A 15,808-nucleotide genomic window follows, 5' to 3' on the forward strand; every position below is an offset into this window, starting at 1 on the left:
GAAATGAGCAGGATCATCATAATGACCACGGCAGGCTTTAGGAGGGAACGATGTCTGAACTTGTACCAACTCTTGACTACGAGGATTGGAAGAACACACGACTGCTGTGACACTAACAAGTCTGCCCCTGGCTGAGAAACATTCATGTCTTCCAGGTAATGTAATTACTGTACTTGGAGATGTACTTGAGGAGGGGTACAGGGTGAGAGAGTGAAAGAAAGACCAGAAAGAAAGAGAAAGAAGGTCATCCTAACCCATCACTCCACTAGTTGTTGCCGTGGTGTGGCTGAGCGATTTATTGACCGTCTCAGGAAGCGCTCCGTCAGTGCGGACGAATAGAGTGGAACAGCATGAAGGAGAGACGAAGGAGGGAAGTCAGGAGGGAAGAGGGCCAATATGAATGAGTGAGAGTGAGGGGATCCATTTCCTTGGGCTCATTGATAATGACATACCTGCTTGGGCTGTCCGTTAGTCCTATAGCACACACTACTTAGGCTCTAACTGGAAAATCAATAGGCTTCTCTCTCAGAGACCTCTTGGCTGCTATGCTTCTTTGTGATTGGCAGCTCTAGCCGAAGGTCGTCCCTGGTGACCATGAGGGTTTGGCAGGGCGAGCAGCAGGAGGCGGGGGGTTGCAGTCCCAGCAGTTTGACACTTTAGGGAGAGCTTAACGATATGGGACTGGTTGCTACATAACACCAGGGTGGTTTTCTTTGACTGAGTGACCATCCATTGAGGCACTCAAACGAACCCCGGGCAGCCGTCACGACCCCACTAATTAGAGGTACCACTGTCTTCTCAGTGGGGCTTCAGCACTACATAGTCCAAGGTTGGCCGCTGACCTTTAGGGTAAACTTATTGATAATCCTTCAAATTGGGTTTCTATCTGGCTATTTGCAAAAACGTATCGAAAGACTGTGGAATTCCTCAGAACTGGGGGAGAAGAAAAAAAAAAAAAACAGGAATGTTAGATATCCATCAACCACGTTTGTTTTTTTTTGTTTTTTTTACAGACTGAAACACATACGGTATAATCAGTGTTCACATAAAGAAAAACAAAAATGGGAGATTATGACACAATCCAATTCATGATGCACGATATTTACTTCGAGTTCTATGTTATGTTTTGGTGGAAAAGTTCAACATCTTCATTCATCTCAATTCATAGATTAATGCCAAACAGTTTTTACTAATTCAAGAGGCACTCCACATGCAAAACATTTGAATCACCTTTTAGAAGCAACTGCGTGCATGTGTGTGTGCTACAATCTCAGGACAGCAAGTCATACTAAACTAGTCCACATACAATATCCAGCCTCAATATGCAGATATAAATTGCGTTTTATTTTTCTTGAGATTTAAGTCATAGAGTGTATTCACAATTGTGTTTCAATAATCAGATTTTTTTTTTAAATCTTAAAACACTATTTGCAAGATTTTCAATAGCTGCCTTAATTAAGTGGAAGATTAGATCAGCTTGACTGCACAGACAGGCCAAACTGAGCATACCAGCTTTGTCCAGCTTTGCTGTGCAAACACATTCCCAAAACACTGCTACAGTTTACAAACTGTTTGCTACGCAGATCCCAAAATAGACCATAGCACGCCTCAAATTGCACTGGAGGGCTAAGGGAGGGTTACAAATATCCTCCAATCAGGATTTTTGCAGATGTTTTCTGCAACCAATCAGCTGAGGGAAGGAGGGTATTTTACTTCCTCATACAAGCAATCTTAGCAGTCTCCAGGAGTTTCTCTGCAACAATAACTCCGTATGCAATATTGATGGCTAGTGTATAAACACAGAGAGGGTGCTGCAAGAAAGCAAGCAAACACACACACACACACACACACACACACACAGGCAGACACACATCTGCTCCGTGACTTCATCAGTTCTGCTATCTGCCGAGCAGATGCGGAGGCCTGCCAGGCAATTAGCTGCCTGCGATGATTTTCTCTGAGCCCTCTGTGGAGCCGGCAGCTGGGTCCATCCGGGTTTGGGAGACAGCGACAAAACGTGTGAACAACAGCATCAAAGATTCCTCTCGGTTCACATGTGTGCGGATGGGAGCCTGTGAGCACATGCGGATGTCTGCGTCTGTTGGGAGGCAGTGAACCACTTTTCTTGCACCGATCATGTTTCCAGAGAAATGAGGAGAACCGGGGAAAGGGGAGGGGGGCTTGATCTAAAAGAAACTCATGTACTAACGTCTTCCTTCCTCATCACTCATTTTAAGTAACAAAACAAGACTGAAATTGTATTATGACTTTGTGACTCTGGCTGTGCATGAGTTAGTAACATTTTCCAGAAGATTTTTTTTTTGTTGTTGTTTATTGCTGGCATAGTGAGTAAAGCAGACTTAAGATTCAACAAGTAGATGAACAAAACAAATGATCATGTATCCTGTGATGGAGTCCACACAGAAAAACCCAAATGTGCTAAAGAGATTATTTGAGTCTTTGTGGTCGATGTTAAAAACTAGGAAAAATAGCACAAACAACTGTTAAGCTGAATGAGAAGAATGCTAGAAAGAAGAAAGCTACGGGGTTACTCATCAGCTGGCAGAGATTTGCACACTTCGTGTTTGTGAGGGGATCAGAGTGGAGTCACTGCAGATCAAAGAGTTAATTCACAAGTTCCTGAGCTTTTCTCTTCTCATTACAAACCAGTGGAAACTTTCCAGAAAACTCACACTATTCAGAATTATTTCAGGATGAATACAGAGAAAAGGATGTTTGAGTAAAAGTCCATTCATTTAAACACACACACACACACACACACACACACACACACACAGAAATAGAAATGATTGAAAAAATATAAAATACTGGCGCTTAAACTGCAAGAGTTTGTTCACGCAGTTTTTGTTTTCCGCCATTGGATTCTGAAGGAAATACTCTCATTCTGGCATGTGGAACGGATGACCTTTCCACATCAATCATTAGAATACTTTTAATACTATCTGATCCACTGTGTTCATACCATTCATCACTGCAATAAAAAAAAAATTAAACCAGTTGCTGGAGGACTTGTGGTTTGATAAGTGAGCCCGAACTGATAATAACGTCTTTATAAAAGTCTGACTTTGCGTCTCCAAATATTTCATTAAGCTACAGTTAGCATGTCCTTCATAATATTTGGACACTAGCTGTCTCACTGCTGTCCATTAATCTCTCTGACGCCGTGGGCTTGATACTAAACAGTCATCCAGAAATCAAGCAGCCAGACATTTTTTCTCACTTATTTCATCTTTTTCTGAATTCCAAAGCCACATTAGGATAACGGCCGCTGTCCTTTGCACTGCAGGATGAAATGCCTGATCTCAGCCAAGTATTTTTTGTTATTAGTCTTTCACCAAAAAAAGAAGGATTTGCAGCCAATTGTTTACCTTGTCAGTCACTGCAGCTCTTGGAATAACTTAAACGTTGACTTTTGGTTTTTGTTCGGCAAAAATGAAATGAATGACAGAAATGAAATCTTTCTACAGAAGAGAGCTTAATTTAGGAGAAACTGTATTGTACAACAAAAGTTAAATTCATGTTTAATTCTTTTCAATGTTGTGCAGCTAATCCACATATTATATTAAACAGACAGAATGAATGAATGAATACAGAAACACTGAACAGCTGAGTTATTTGTGAACTAAAACAGTATAAAAATATCTATATAATTAACATTAAAATATAGTTTACTTAGAACGTGTATGTGAGCTCCATCGTACTTTTCACATTAAAGAATATAAGTGACTAACAGAAAAAAGTTCAACAAAAAAGCTCAAATAAAAAGATGTCAGAGTGAAGGGAAGCTCATTAATGTAAGCTTTTTTTGACAAGTGGTATCTTATTTCAGAGTCAACTATTTGGCTGCTTTATATCAAGAAATAAGCTTCTGGAAATCATAACTGAGTCGATAATCCGTCTTATCTAAAATTATTTACAAAAGTCAAAGTTTTTCCTTTTTTTTTATTATTATTATTTTTTGGCACAAAAACTCCAAAAAGCCATCTGAGTTTATTTTCTTACAGTCTAGCATATGTTGAGCAATCTAGGAAAAATACAGCCCAGTGAACGCGAGAGAGAACAGTGTGGAGAGCGGATCTGAGCTGCAGCTCCAGCAGGCCCTGAAGTGCAGGATCCACATTTACAGTCAGAAACACCTCTGAGGAGAGCAGACTGCAGTCTTCATAATTTAATAATGGTTAAAAAGGAAACAAAAAGACAGCAAGAATGCTTCAAGAAGGTCGATTTTCTCAAAATAAAACATGTATTTGACTTGCAGTCCCCAGAATGTTGCTCAAAATGATTGATTAAAATTACATTTAATGACCTGGAAGTCACTGAGAGGCGCGCACGTGTGATCGGGCTCCGAAAAGGTAACAGGCTGCGTCGGTCCACACCGGGGACTAACACACTAAAACATCACACTGCAGGGTTTCATGTTTTCCTGGCACATGGCTAAATACGTCTCAGACCACCTCCTCTCATCTGTAAGGGGGATGCGACGGCTTTTTTAACTCTCCAACATGAAGTCTGGGTGACAAGAGGACTTCAATTACAACCCCTGAAGACCCCCGCTTAAATTATTCAGTAGCCGACAGACAAAGTTCACAGCGATAAACCCACGAGCAAATTAACGCACGCGCGCACGCGCCGTATGTGTGTGTGTGTGTGTGTGTGTGTGTGTGTGTGTGTGTGTGTGTGTGTGTGTGTGTGTGTGTGTGTGTGTGTGTGTGTGTGTGTGTGTGTTGTCAGAGAGAAGCCGCAGACGCGCACGTCTCGGCCGCTTGACTCAATGTAAAAAAAAAAAAAAAGTATTGGGTGCGTAAACAACACCAAAATGTTCAAGAGAAATTCTGAAGATGTTTGAGACAATCGGGCGGATAGAAAGATCATCTCTGAAATCGCCTCGGTTTAATTTCATTCCAGCCCGTTGGGAGCCTAAACTGCAGGTGCATGGTCGCTTTTTAAACGCACCTGAACGAAAAGCCGCGCTCCGAGATTTCAGGAGAAAATAAAAATTCAAAGGCGGATAAGAGACACCGTTATGCATGGATGTAGTAAAAATGTAACTGCTTGATCACTAATGGAATTAGATTTACAATTGAAAAGCGTAAACTGAACCAATCAAATGGGAAGAATAGGATTTGATGTTTAGGTTTCAAACTAAATTCATGAAATTGCGGCCATGCCTTCTGTAGAGGCGTTCTTAAAAAAAGAAAGAAAAAGGTGCGAAATATACTTAAATCTGTAAAAGGTGAACAAAAGAAATGAAGCCAAGACAGCTTTGTTGGGGTTTGTTTCAAAAGCAAGGCGCGTGGGATAAAACGTAATGAAGAAATATTGTATGGAAATTAATTACCCTATAAATACCTAATTTAATCCGAAGTAGCACTATAAAGTTGCAAGAAAGACATGCTGACTGAATAAAAGAAGCTCTAAAGTTTGAAACTATAACTTCAAATCGGAGGTCTCGGCGCGCATCGGGTGTGACTGTGCGTAAAAGACATCCGCTCGCCTCGAGGGAGCGACACAAAAATAAATAAATAAATAAATAAATAAAAGGCTTCAGTGTCGGCTTGCAGATTGTACACAAGCATCTGCCCGTATAAAATCAAAGCTTTTGTGTTTTGCAGGCTCGACCTGGGAGCAGCGGACAGGCACCGTGCGAGCAGATGCTGCTGCTGAGGCGGACTGGAGCCGAGCCGCGGGAGCGCCGGGCTGCGGACGCTCCCATTGGCTGCCCGCACTGACAGCTCCGCACATGATTGCAGGAGGAGAAGCCCGACCCCCTTTCACTCTGCTGAAGGAGCCATTCATAAAGTACACAAATCCGACTCAAAGCTGAGTGTGGACGAAAAGTGAGCGGGGGGCACAGAGGAAGAGGACAAACAGCGAGAGGGAGAGGAGATGAGTGGCCGCAGACGGTGTTTGTAGCCCAGGACGCGGATGGTGACCCGGAGCCTGAATATGAATCTTCTGAGCAGGAGGTGCTCATGACCTGGACTGATATTTAGCAGGCTGTTACGTTGCATCTCTATCCGTTTCCTCCTCCACACACTGACGTCCATCCGCTTCAAAAGCAGACAAGAAAGAAAGAAAAAAAAAACTTTGATTACTCATTTTTCCTGCACGGGCAAGCGTCTTGCCTCTGGCGTTACCGGTAAGCATTGGATCCGTCAACTTACTGCGACTCTCCGGTGTACAGCCCGGACCTCTGCCCCAACATGATAGCGACGCAGGCGAAGCTGGTTTACCAGCTCAACAAATACTACAACGAGAGATGCCAGGCGCGCAAAGCGGCCATTGCGAAGACTATTAGGGAGGTCTGCAAAGTGGTGTCGGACGTCCTGAAAGAGGTGGAGGTGCAGGAGCCCCGCTTCATCAGCTCCCTCAGCGAGATAGACGCGCGCTACGAGGGGATGGAGGTCATCTCGCCCAACGAGTTCGAGGTGGTGCTGTACCTCAACCAGATGGGGGTGTTCAACTTCGTGGACGACGGCTCTTTGCCCGGATGCGCGGTGCTGAAGCTGAGCGACGGCCGCAAGAGGAGCATGTCGCTGTGGGTCGAGTTCATCACCGCCTCGGGCTACCTCTCCGCCAGGAAGATCCGCTCGAGGTTTCAGACTCTGGTGGCGCAGGCCGTGGATAAATGCAGCTACCGCGACGTGGTGAAGATGGTGGCCGACACCAGCGAGGTCAAGCTCCGGATCAGGGAGAGGTACGTGGTGCAGATCACCCCCGCCTTCAAGTGCACTGGGATTTGGCCTCGGAGTGCCGCTCAGTGGCCCATGCCGCACATCCCCTGGCCCGGCCCGAACCGGGTCGCGGAGGTGAAAGCCGAGGGCTTCAACCTCCTCTCCAAGGAGTGCTACTCTCTGACGGGGAAGCAGAGCTCCGCGGAGAGCGACGCCTGGGTGCTGCAGTTCAGCGAGGCCGAGAACAGGCTGCTGATGGCCGGCTGCAGGAAGAAGTGTCTGTCCGTCCTGAAGACCCTGAGGGACCGGCACCTGGAGCTGCCGGGCCAGCCGCTCAACAACTACCACATGAAGACCCTGCTGCTGTACGAGTGCGAGAAGCACCCGAGGGAGACCGACTGGGACGAGTCTTGCCTGGGAGACCGGCTGAACGGGATCCTGCTGCAGCTCATATCCTGCCTGCAGTGCCGCAGATGCCCCCACTACTTTCTGCCAAACTTGGACTTGTTTCAGGGGAAGCCTCACTCAGCCCTGGAGGCTGCAGCGAAGCAGACGTGGAGACTAGCGAGGGAAATCCTCACCAACGCCAAAAGTTTGGACAAATTATGAACTCAGTGTCGCCACGGCACCAAGAGACTTTTTTTTTTTTTGGGATAAAACTTAAAAAGACTTTTCTGCAACTGTGTCTCCAAGAAATGTGAAGCAAGAAATCAGAAAATGCAACGAACAAACACCCTTTTAAAATGGAGCAATTGGGCCACTGCCAGAGAGAAACAGAAGGTACATTTTTCAGATAAATGTAAGAACTTTTATTTGTCTTCTTTAAATGTTTTCACAAAGTGAAGAACCTTTTATTTAAATATATGCACAAAATCGTTAAGTGAAAGAATAAAATGTAGCGTGCCAAGTTCTTTTTTTCCATTATGTGACCTAAAGAGAAATGTTAATAAAAATGTTGCGAATTAAATTACAACTTGGCCTTGTGTTTTGACGTGTTCTGACAGCTCAGTTGACAGGTAAACATGCTGGGTTTTTTTCATTTCATTATTGTCTGATGCAAAGCGACGTTCAACTCCACAGGAGAAAATTCTAGTTTATACTTGACATAGAGCTGATGGGGAAAAATGTATTTTTCCCGAAATCAACAGAAGTGTGTGTCCAGCCACGAGCTGTTTTTACAGTAAGCAAATCACACTGTAGAAAATAAATGTAAATAAACGGATCATTGGTAATATCACAGAATCCCTATAAGCAAAAACAAAAGGCCTAAAGAAGAAAAAAAAAACATACTTAAAAAATATGTAATATATACAAAACATCTTTTACTACACTTATTTGAAAACACTGAATGAATAATATAATAATTGACTCGATCTGGATTTTATTGAAGGAACGTTTTCAAATAGAGATATTTACTTGAAAACAAATGGGATAATAATTTCACGGAGTGTTAGTCTGCATCCACAGAGCAAACACAACCACCTGTTGGTCTTCTCTTCACTATTTGCAGCTACACTTAAAAAACAAAGTGTTCTAATCACAGAACAAGTCTTCAGCTTAATCCTAATATATTTAAAAGCTGTTTCAAAAAAAGCAGTATAAAACTATATAATTATCTCCCAAATGAATAGTGCTGTTTTGTATTTAACCCTTGAAAACAATATCGAAAATTGTAAATTGAGTTAAATATTAGAAAAAAAAACAACAAAGTTTCACATTGAAACCCTAAAAATATTTTTTTTGAATAATTAAAAAACATGCCGGTAATTACCCCCCCACCCCACCCCCCAAAATAGTCTATGATCACATGTTGTCAACAGTTGACAGAACACAATATTGCATGTATCTCTACACTTGCAACTATAGATCTTTTTTTTTTTTAACTCCAACATTAATGAAAACACTTTGGAAGAAATCAGCTTGCTGTTAGGAGAAATACATTTGCGCGTGGCCTTTCTGGGTGACAGCGCGGCACGTGGGTCCCTCACCTTTGGGTCGATGGCCTTGAAGCTGGCCTCCTCCTCGTCCACCTCGAAGAAGAGCTCGGACGCGGTGATGGACAGGGTGCCTTTCACCACCGCGGCCGGAGCGACGAGCTGAGCGCTGGTGCTCAGGTTCACCGGGCCTGCGGGACAAACACAAGCCGGTCACCACACCAGCAAGCCCGGCTCCCTCCTCCTGCTCCTCCCCGGTGTGTGTGTATGCGTGTGTGTCGGGTTAAACTTAGAAAACCGAATCGATGCCTTGCAAAGATAAGCTGAGGACGCAAACTGGACGTTCAATTGAATTGGATCAGTGGTGTAAATAAGGCCGCAAAACATTACAACTATTTCAGTCAAATTTTTAAGCTGATTTTAACTCTCACCATTTACAGTATTAAAAAAAAAAACAGTTTCCTAACTGAGCAATTGATTGACAAATCCAACATAAGATTTGCGCATGTTTAGTTTAAAGTTCACTTTAAATAACATGCGGTGTTTAAAATATACATTTAACGCATTATTGTCAAAAGTGTCAGTCAATCTCAGATCGATTGCGTTTTTTTTTTTTTTTTTGGGTTCCTGGAGACGCAGCGTTTCATCTCTCATCAATCTTAATTTATGCCGCTATGACAATGAGGGTCCGGCTCAGGGGAGCTCCGCACATGTGAGGAGGCATTGTGTCTGCACATGTGCGCTCCGGAGCCGCGGGCTTGATTTCCCCCAGCACCCTCAGACTTCGCGCAAACCGAGCGCATAAGCAGATATATCTCCAGTCCTCTGCCTCCCCGTGAACCCCGTGAGTACTGACATGTTATCCGTGGGTTGAAATAACATTTTCTCTTTTTCTTTTTTTTTTTCTTTTTCTTTGCGTTCACTCAAAGACATTCAATTACACCTGGAACAGACAGCTGCTTAAAGAGGAGAGGCTGCGCCTCCTCAGACTAAGTTCCAGACCAATTCTCGCTGTATATATCACTTTATTAGACAGGATCCAAGCCGTAATCCCATTGTCATCCAGCTGCATTATTTTAATAGCACTCTGAGCCCCATTACTGCAGCTTAGTCTGCTGGGTGCTGTCACTGCACATGATGATGCGGATTACACTGCAATCCGATTAACTGACGATGATATTTAATTAGGCTCCTCTTGGCAAAAAAACTCATTAAAAGTCTGGAAATTGGCAAAAAGGCATCAAAGTCAGTACACGGGCACTTTATAAATCTCTGATCATGTAAGAATAAAGTTAAAGATTCTATTAAAAGAAAACTGTTTATCTTGCAACCAACCAACACATCATACACACAATCCTGGGGTAAACCCTGCGATTTCTGAGTTTGTAAAAAGTGCAAACACTGTTCAGGCCTGTAGGCATGTTTAACACACAGCTAATATTGCATTTTGCACCATGACATTGACTGGTTAGTGAAGCAATAATGAACCAAATGGACCACATGTATAATTCTGTGTGCTAATAAAAACATATGTTCAGTTGAAAAAAAATGCTCAAGGAGACAGTGATTTAAAAATAACTTATATAGAAGTGTAAAAAAAAAAGTTTAATCACAGGCAAACAATTATCATAACCTGTTATGAGTTGAAGAACCAAAAGTGTTCAAAAAAAAAAGTCGTGCACTTGTAGGACAAGACAGTGAGTGAAAACTACAGTGTTTCTCTCTAGTCTGGATGGCAACTGATTAAAGATAAAGGAGGGAGGGGAGGATGACTAAAATAGGTGTGAGAGGTGAGGAAGAAGAGCTCCACCTTTACCCGTTAAGTTATCCAGATCCTTCTCCTCCAGAGATGACAGGGTGTCTTCATCTCCGTCCAGAGAGGTCTCGCTCTCTGAATTCTGGTTCCCGAGAGCCGGACCCCTGATGGACTGCTTGCCTTTGAGAACATCCTCTTCTGATGCTAGAAATGGGGGGAAAAGCCTCATTATTTTGTATTTATAATAACACAAAGTTATTAATTACATTTCTGCATGTAACAGGCTTTATTTTCTTTGTGATTTTATGGAAATTTGATGGAAACATGAACATAAAAGGCAAAAAGGAAAACAAAATAAAGAAAGATAGAGATGAAGAACCTGATGCTGATTTAGATGAGAAAGAGTAATCAAAAGCAGTTATTCAAAATAATTCGGATTTGTGATCCACATCACATGAGAATTACATTCAAGAAGGCTTTATTCTTCAATTTGAAGTGTGCACAAAAGTCTTAACTAATATTTTTTCAAATAGTTTAACAATTTCTCATCTAATGCAAATACCAGGAAAATGACAAAATGACTGTTGATGTCAAAGTTCATTAAAGTTGTAAATAAGTAATTTCCCCCTGTTTTAAGCTACTGGTTCTAAATAGTACATTACCAGTTTAGTAATTATTACAGACAAAATCCAATTGGGTTTATTTCCCAGTTTTAAATGGTTTTACACAGCGTTCATAAAAATGTGACAACAGGTACATTTTGGGATATAACTTGCACACTGTTTTACTTTGGTCAGCTCAAAACAAGTGCACGAAGCATAATAACTAAGTGACATCTTGACCTGCTCATTATGAGCGGATCAAGTGTTTTGACTGAGTGTTTGGAGGCAGCAGTTGGTTAAATTATACCTTAACTTTGATTTTAACAATTAAGTTGCAGATTTTTTTTTTTTTTTTTTTTTAAGATTGACTGATTTGTTTTTGGCAGCCAGGCAAATAATAATAATAAAAAAAAAGTACATGTCAAGAAAATGTGTGGAGAGGAAGGCATAATCCTAAATACATACTGAGTTTTTAACACACATCAAAACAATCACCATTTCACATGAAGATTATCCAAACATGTTCAAACAAACTTATGGTCGCACAAACGGTCGCACACCACCCGCTTTGACTGGAACTCAGGATGACTTGAGGTTGCAAATAGATTATTTAAGAAAAAGGGTCACTTGCAAACATTTACAGAGCCGTGCATTTCCCAGTGGTGCATGGTAAAGATACACACACACACACACACACACACACACACACACACACACACACACACACACACACACACACACACACACACACACACACACACACACACACACACACACACACACACACACACACAAAAAGGCTGTCTTGGCTAGACCTCCATATTTGTAAACAGAACTGGTCAAAGAGCGAGAGCTTTTGATGCTTCCGTGCGTGTATCTGCGTTTTAATGGTGCATGCTGGGAAAAGTGAGCACTTTCTCTTTGTCATCATCACCCGAGATGTGAGAGATTAGTTGCACTTCCTAAAAATGCACGGCTATGCCGTGGAGCCCGTACGCCCTGAAACTGCTAGGAGAGCAAGACTTAAAAAATCTCTTGTCATGGAAAATATGCGGCTCACTGATATTTAGAATGGCCTTCCTGTAATTAAGCCTCCCTGGAGGATTCTTTAGTTAGCAGCACTGAAATTACTACCAGCTCCCCTAATATGTACCACATGCCATTGTGTTCGCACCAAGCAAGTGGACAGAGGACTTGTCAGATGAGCTTAAAAACAGAGATGTATTTGAACTTCCTCGCGGTGCACGCTCAGCAGTTCTTGTTCCAGAATTAAGATGAGCACAAAAACATGCAGGATCAAGCCTTACAAATACACACTGCGACCCAAAATCGCAGGGGTTATTAATAGCGCCTGGTGATGAGCCACACACAACTGCAACAATGAAAACCAGCAGAAAACACAGTGGATGATTAGTTATTAAGTACAGCTCCTTTGACTAAACTTTTGTCACTTATTACCAGATACATAAACACGTAACATGGACGTAAGTGACAGGCTACGTGCTAATGTCTTAGCTTTTCTATTCCCCGAGTAGACACTGTTTATTTTTTTCCCCTACTTTTAACTTGACAAGTCTGAGGTTTGGGTTTTGTGTGATTACACATGTGGGTGCGTGTGTGCGTGTGTGTGTGTGTGTGTGTGTGTGTGTGTGTGTGTGTGTGTGTGTGTGTGTGTGTGTGTGTGTGTTTGTCGTTGGGAGATCATAAAGAGCGTGCCAACTCAGGTACATTTAGACTTCTACTTCAGTTTATATATTATTTAGAGTCAAAAAGATGGTGTGACTGAAATTATAGGATTAAATTAAAAGTTTAAAAGGAAAATCATAATGAGTTAAAAAAAAAAATTATGGTGGAAGAAAAATGAATATTTCAATCTTTAGGCATCATCAGTTTCAGTCGACTAAATTGCAGGATAATTCAAAACAATTAAAATGATGAACAATCTATTTAATAAGCAAGCCTGCCACATTAAGAGAGCAGTCCAGCCGCCGTGCACTTCAGCCTCATCACTCATCACCCCGGCGAGCACAAACGTACATAAAAAAACCCAACAGGTTACACTTTTTCCAAGAGCCTTCCTCCCCCTGGCTGAGAGGTTCAACTACCTGCTTATGCAACTCAAGGCATGCTTGGACACAGCAATTAAATTGTCAGAATTAACAAATTTGTTTTTAACGGGAGCGTAGCCAGGAGTGTGGTCATGAGGCGAGTATTGATTACCAGAACAGAGACATTAGTCTTCAGGTATTTACTCTGCCACCTCGGGTACACGGGCCCGGGACCAGACCAAATCAATCCCCAGGAAAGATGGTTCTTTCCAGCCATAAATACATAACAGCCTACTCAAGCCTACTGGCAGCGGCACGCTCTCCTGTGGAAGTCATTTTGGCGCAGTATGAATGATAACAGTTGTATCTTTTACTTCAGAAATGCACATTTTTCTTCGTGTTTTGAAGAAACACGTACTGTAAAGCCCCGTTGGCTTTCAAAAGAGGGGAAAAGAAATATTCTAAAACAATATACCACCAAATAAATACTCAGATTTTCTCCCCTTTGCTCTCAACTGTATGATCCAGCTGGAGATCTGAAACGCGCTGCCACAAGTAGCTACTAAATGAGGGTAAATTCAGGCTTGATCTCATGCTAAATATTTTCTTAGGGAGTGAGACTGCATTTTCCCCCCTCTGCATCTGATGAATATAATTACAGCCAGATATGACCTTTGTGCTCCGTTTGAAAACTCGGGCCTGCATTCTCGTCTTGAGCTGCACTTCCGTAACAAATGTCGGGTCGACTAAAACAAGACGAAAGGTTACATCAGAAAATGGATGCCGTCAGGCTTCAATGTCAAAGAGTTATTTTAATGATATATTCCCATAGTTCAGCCAAGCAGCGTACTCTCATGAGGTAGCGTACCCTTTCCGCAACCGGCCGCCGGCTATTTTTACTCAGACTTGACTTTGAAACCAAATGTTGTTTGCGAGAATTTGTCTTCTTCCCCCAGTGATAAATATAAAACAGCACGTCCACTGGAATAATTTGAGAATTTAAATCGAACACCAGACCAAATGTCTCTGCAAACCAGGGTGCATTAAAAAAAAAAAAAAAATAAGAGGAGGCAACGACAGAGCGTAAGTGATGCGTCTGTTCCCTGTCATGACCAAGCTGAGCGGAAAACATGGAGGAATTAAGTTGGAAAGTGGAAATTCAGGGGCGTGCTCCAGAAGAACAGCGACCAGCTGGACGCTGGCGTTGCTCCCCAGCTGCCTCCACGCTGCAGAGCAGAAGTCTCCCAGGGTCCCCGGCGCCTAATGCTTTCATATCATGTCCTTATTGACTCCTGTCACACCTGCCATTTGTCTTTGGGAAGGACGCCTCATTTAAAAGTTCTTGTGCGGGTGAAACACTGAGGCCATTTCGGGTCCACAGGCTAACATTCAGCTTTTTTGGGGAAGGAAAGTAATAGATTCCACCGGTTTGTGCAATCCCGGCAGGACAGATGATTACAAACCCTGATGTGTGATGGATATTTGCAGAAATGAAGGCGTGCATGCACTCGAGAAGAAAAATGCTGCTCCTAGTCTGAATACAGAGGACATGTGTCACGCAGACATGGGAATGCTCCTGTGAATTAACAATGTTAAAGAAGTGCAAAGTGATTAACCTTTGATTCGGTTTTGGAATCATGGAGAGATTAAAAATCAGTGAACGTTCAAGTAATTACTACATTTAATCATCCCAAGGTGCCTCTTTCCATTTCTATGCCAAAAGCATTCGCTATACGAGTTTTTTGGAGTATAATAATTGACCTAAAGGGCCAATAAGACATTACTGTTGAACAATTAAAGCCATAAGTTAGACAGAATTCTCTGTGGACTTAAACGCCTAATAATACATTTCTCTGTGACAACAAACTCCTGGTGTGTCCAGATGTCCCACAAAGAAAAGTATTAAAAGCTTTATTCCCAAAATAGTCAGTCTTTCAACTTTTCTTGAGGCAGGAAAAAAAAAGAAAGAGGAGGGAGTGTACGTGTTACTCACCACTGATATCAGCCACTGTTGTGCAGCCAAGAAGAGAAGAATGAATAAAATTTCATGTCACGGCATTCGTAAAGCACTCATTTCACAACTGATTTTCTGAATAAAGCAAGCTGACACTTGTATTAATTCACATTTGCATAATGGGCAGGCACAGTATGAAATTACCTGTGTGAAATTCAAATGCAGGCGCTATTTTATTGTGTGCCGCGGTACAATAAATCTTTTATTGCAACGGGAGGGCTAATTTTTATTGCCTTGTACGGGGTGCTCCCACCAGGTGAGTGGGGTGGGGGGGGGGGTGGGGGGGGGGGGGGTGGGGGCGGACGGGACTGACCGTGTTCCGCGGCGGCTTTGAGGGTAGCCTCTGAGTGACTGGATCCGAAGGGGTTCCTGACGAAGCGACGTCGCCGCCTTAAATCGTCCTCCCAGTAGTCCAGGCGCCAGAACTCCCTCGGCCGGCTGCAGCGAGACAGAGGTAGCACATGTGTTAGCAATTACCAGCCAGCATGGTATAGCAGCCCGGCATTAGCACTTGGTCCGAGCGAGTGTGCATAAAGCCAGCATTGTGTTTGGAGTCTTTTTTTTTTTTTTAACCCTCTGAAATTCTCTTGAAAAAACATTCGCTTATACACAAGCCAAGACCAGAAATTTTTGTATCCCTGCTGTCAACAATGACAGAATCTCCATCTGGAGGCAAAGGTGTTCCCCTTCTTGGCCTCCTTTTTCCTCCACTTTCTTTGAGGAGGTAAAATGAGTCAGTAAGCACCATCACAGCTGAGG

At 42.7% G+C, this 15,808-nt stretch overlaps 2 protein-coding genes across 8 annotated transcripts in view; one reads left to right on the top strand and one right to left on the bottom strand.

Moving 5' to 3' along the window:
• lrba (LPS-responsive vesicle trafficking, beach and anchor containing) overlaps window positions 1-15,808 on the bottom strand; it is a 184,463-nt gene that overhangs the window by 63,016 nt on the left and 105,639 nt on the right. For 4 of the 7 annotated variants that reach the window (XM_030094715.1, XM_030094717.1, XM_030094718.1 and 1 more), the window contains exons 37-40: window positions 15,363-15,487; window positions 15,029-15,046; window positions 10,446-10,589; window positions 8,684-8,820 (exon numbers count right to left, since the gene is read on the bottom strand). In XM_030094715.1, coding sequence (XP_029950575.1) covers window positions 8,684-8,820; window positions 10,446-10,589; window positions 15,029-15,046; window positions 15,363-15,487 — 424 coding nt within the window. The remainder of the gene's footprint in view (window positions 1-8,683; window positions 8,821-10,445; window positions 10,590-15,028; window positions 15,047-15,362; window positions 15,488-15,808) is intronic. The other 3 variants (XM_030094721.1, XM_030094720.1, XM_030094716.1) reach the window with 2 other exon arrangements.
• On the top strand, window positions 5,806-7,354 carry mab21l2 (mab-21-like 2). Its single transcript, XM_030094722.1, has one exon. The coding sequence runs from the start codon at window positions 6,225-6,227 to the stop codon at window positions 7,302-7,304; it is 1,080 nt and encodes a 359-aa protein (XP_029950582.1). The 5' UTR covers window positions 5,806-6,224; the 3' UTR covers window positions 7,305-7,354.

Source organism: Salarias fasciatus, chromosome 6 (assembly GCF_902148845.1).
Source record: "Salarias fasciatus chromosome 6, fSalaFa1.1, whole genome shotgun sequence".
Lineage (NCBI taxonomy): Eukaryota > Metazoa > Chordata > Actinopteri > Blenniiformes > Blenniidae > Salarias > Salarias fasciatus.

Coding starts and splice junctions, on each gene's coding strand:
- mab21l2 (XM_030094722.1), top strand. CDS start 6,225: ATGATAGCGACGCAGGCGAAGCTGGTTTACCAGCTCAACAAATACTAC.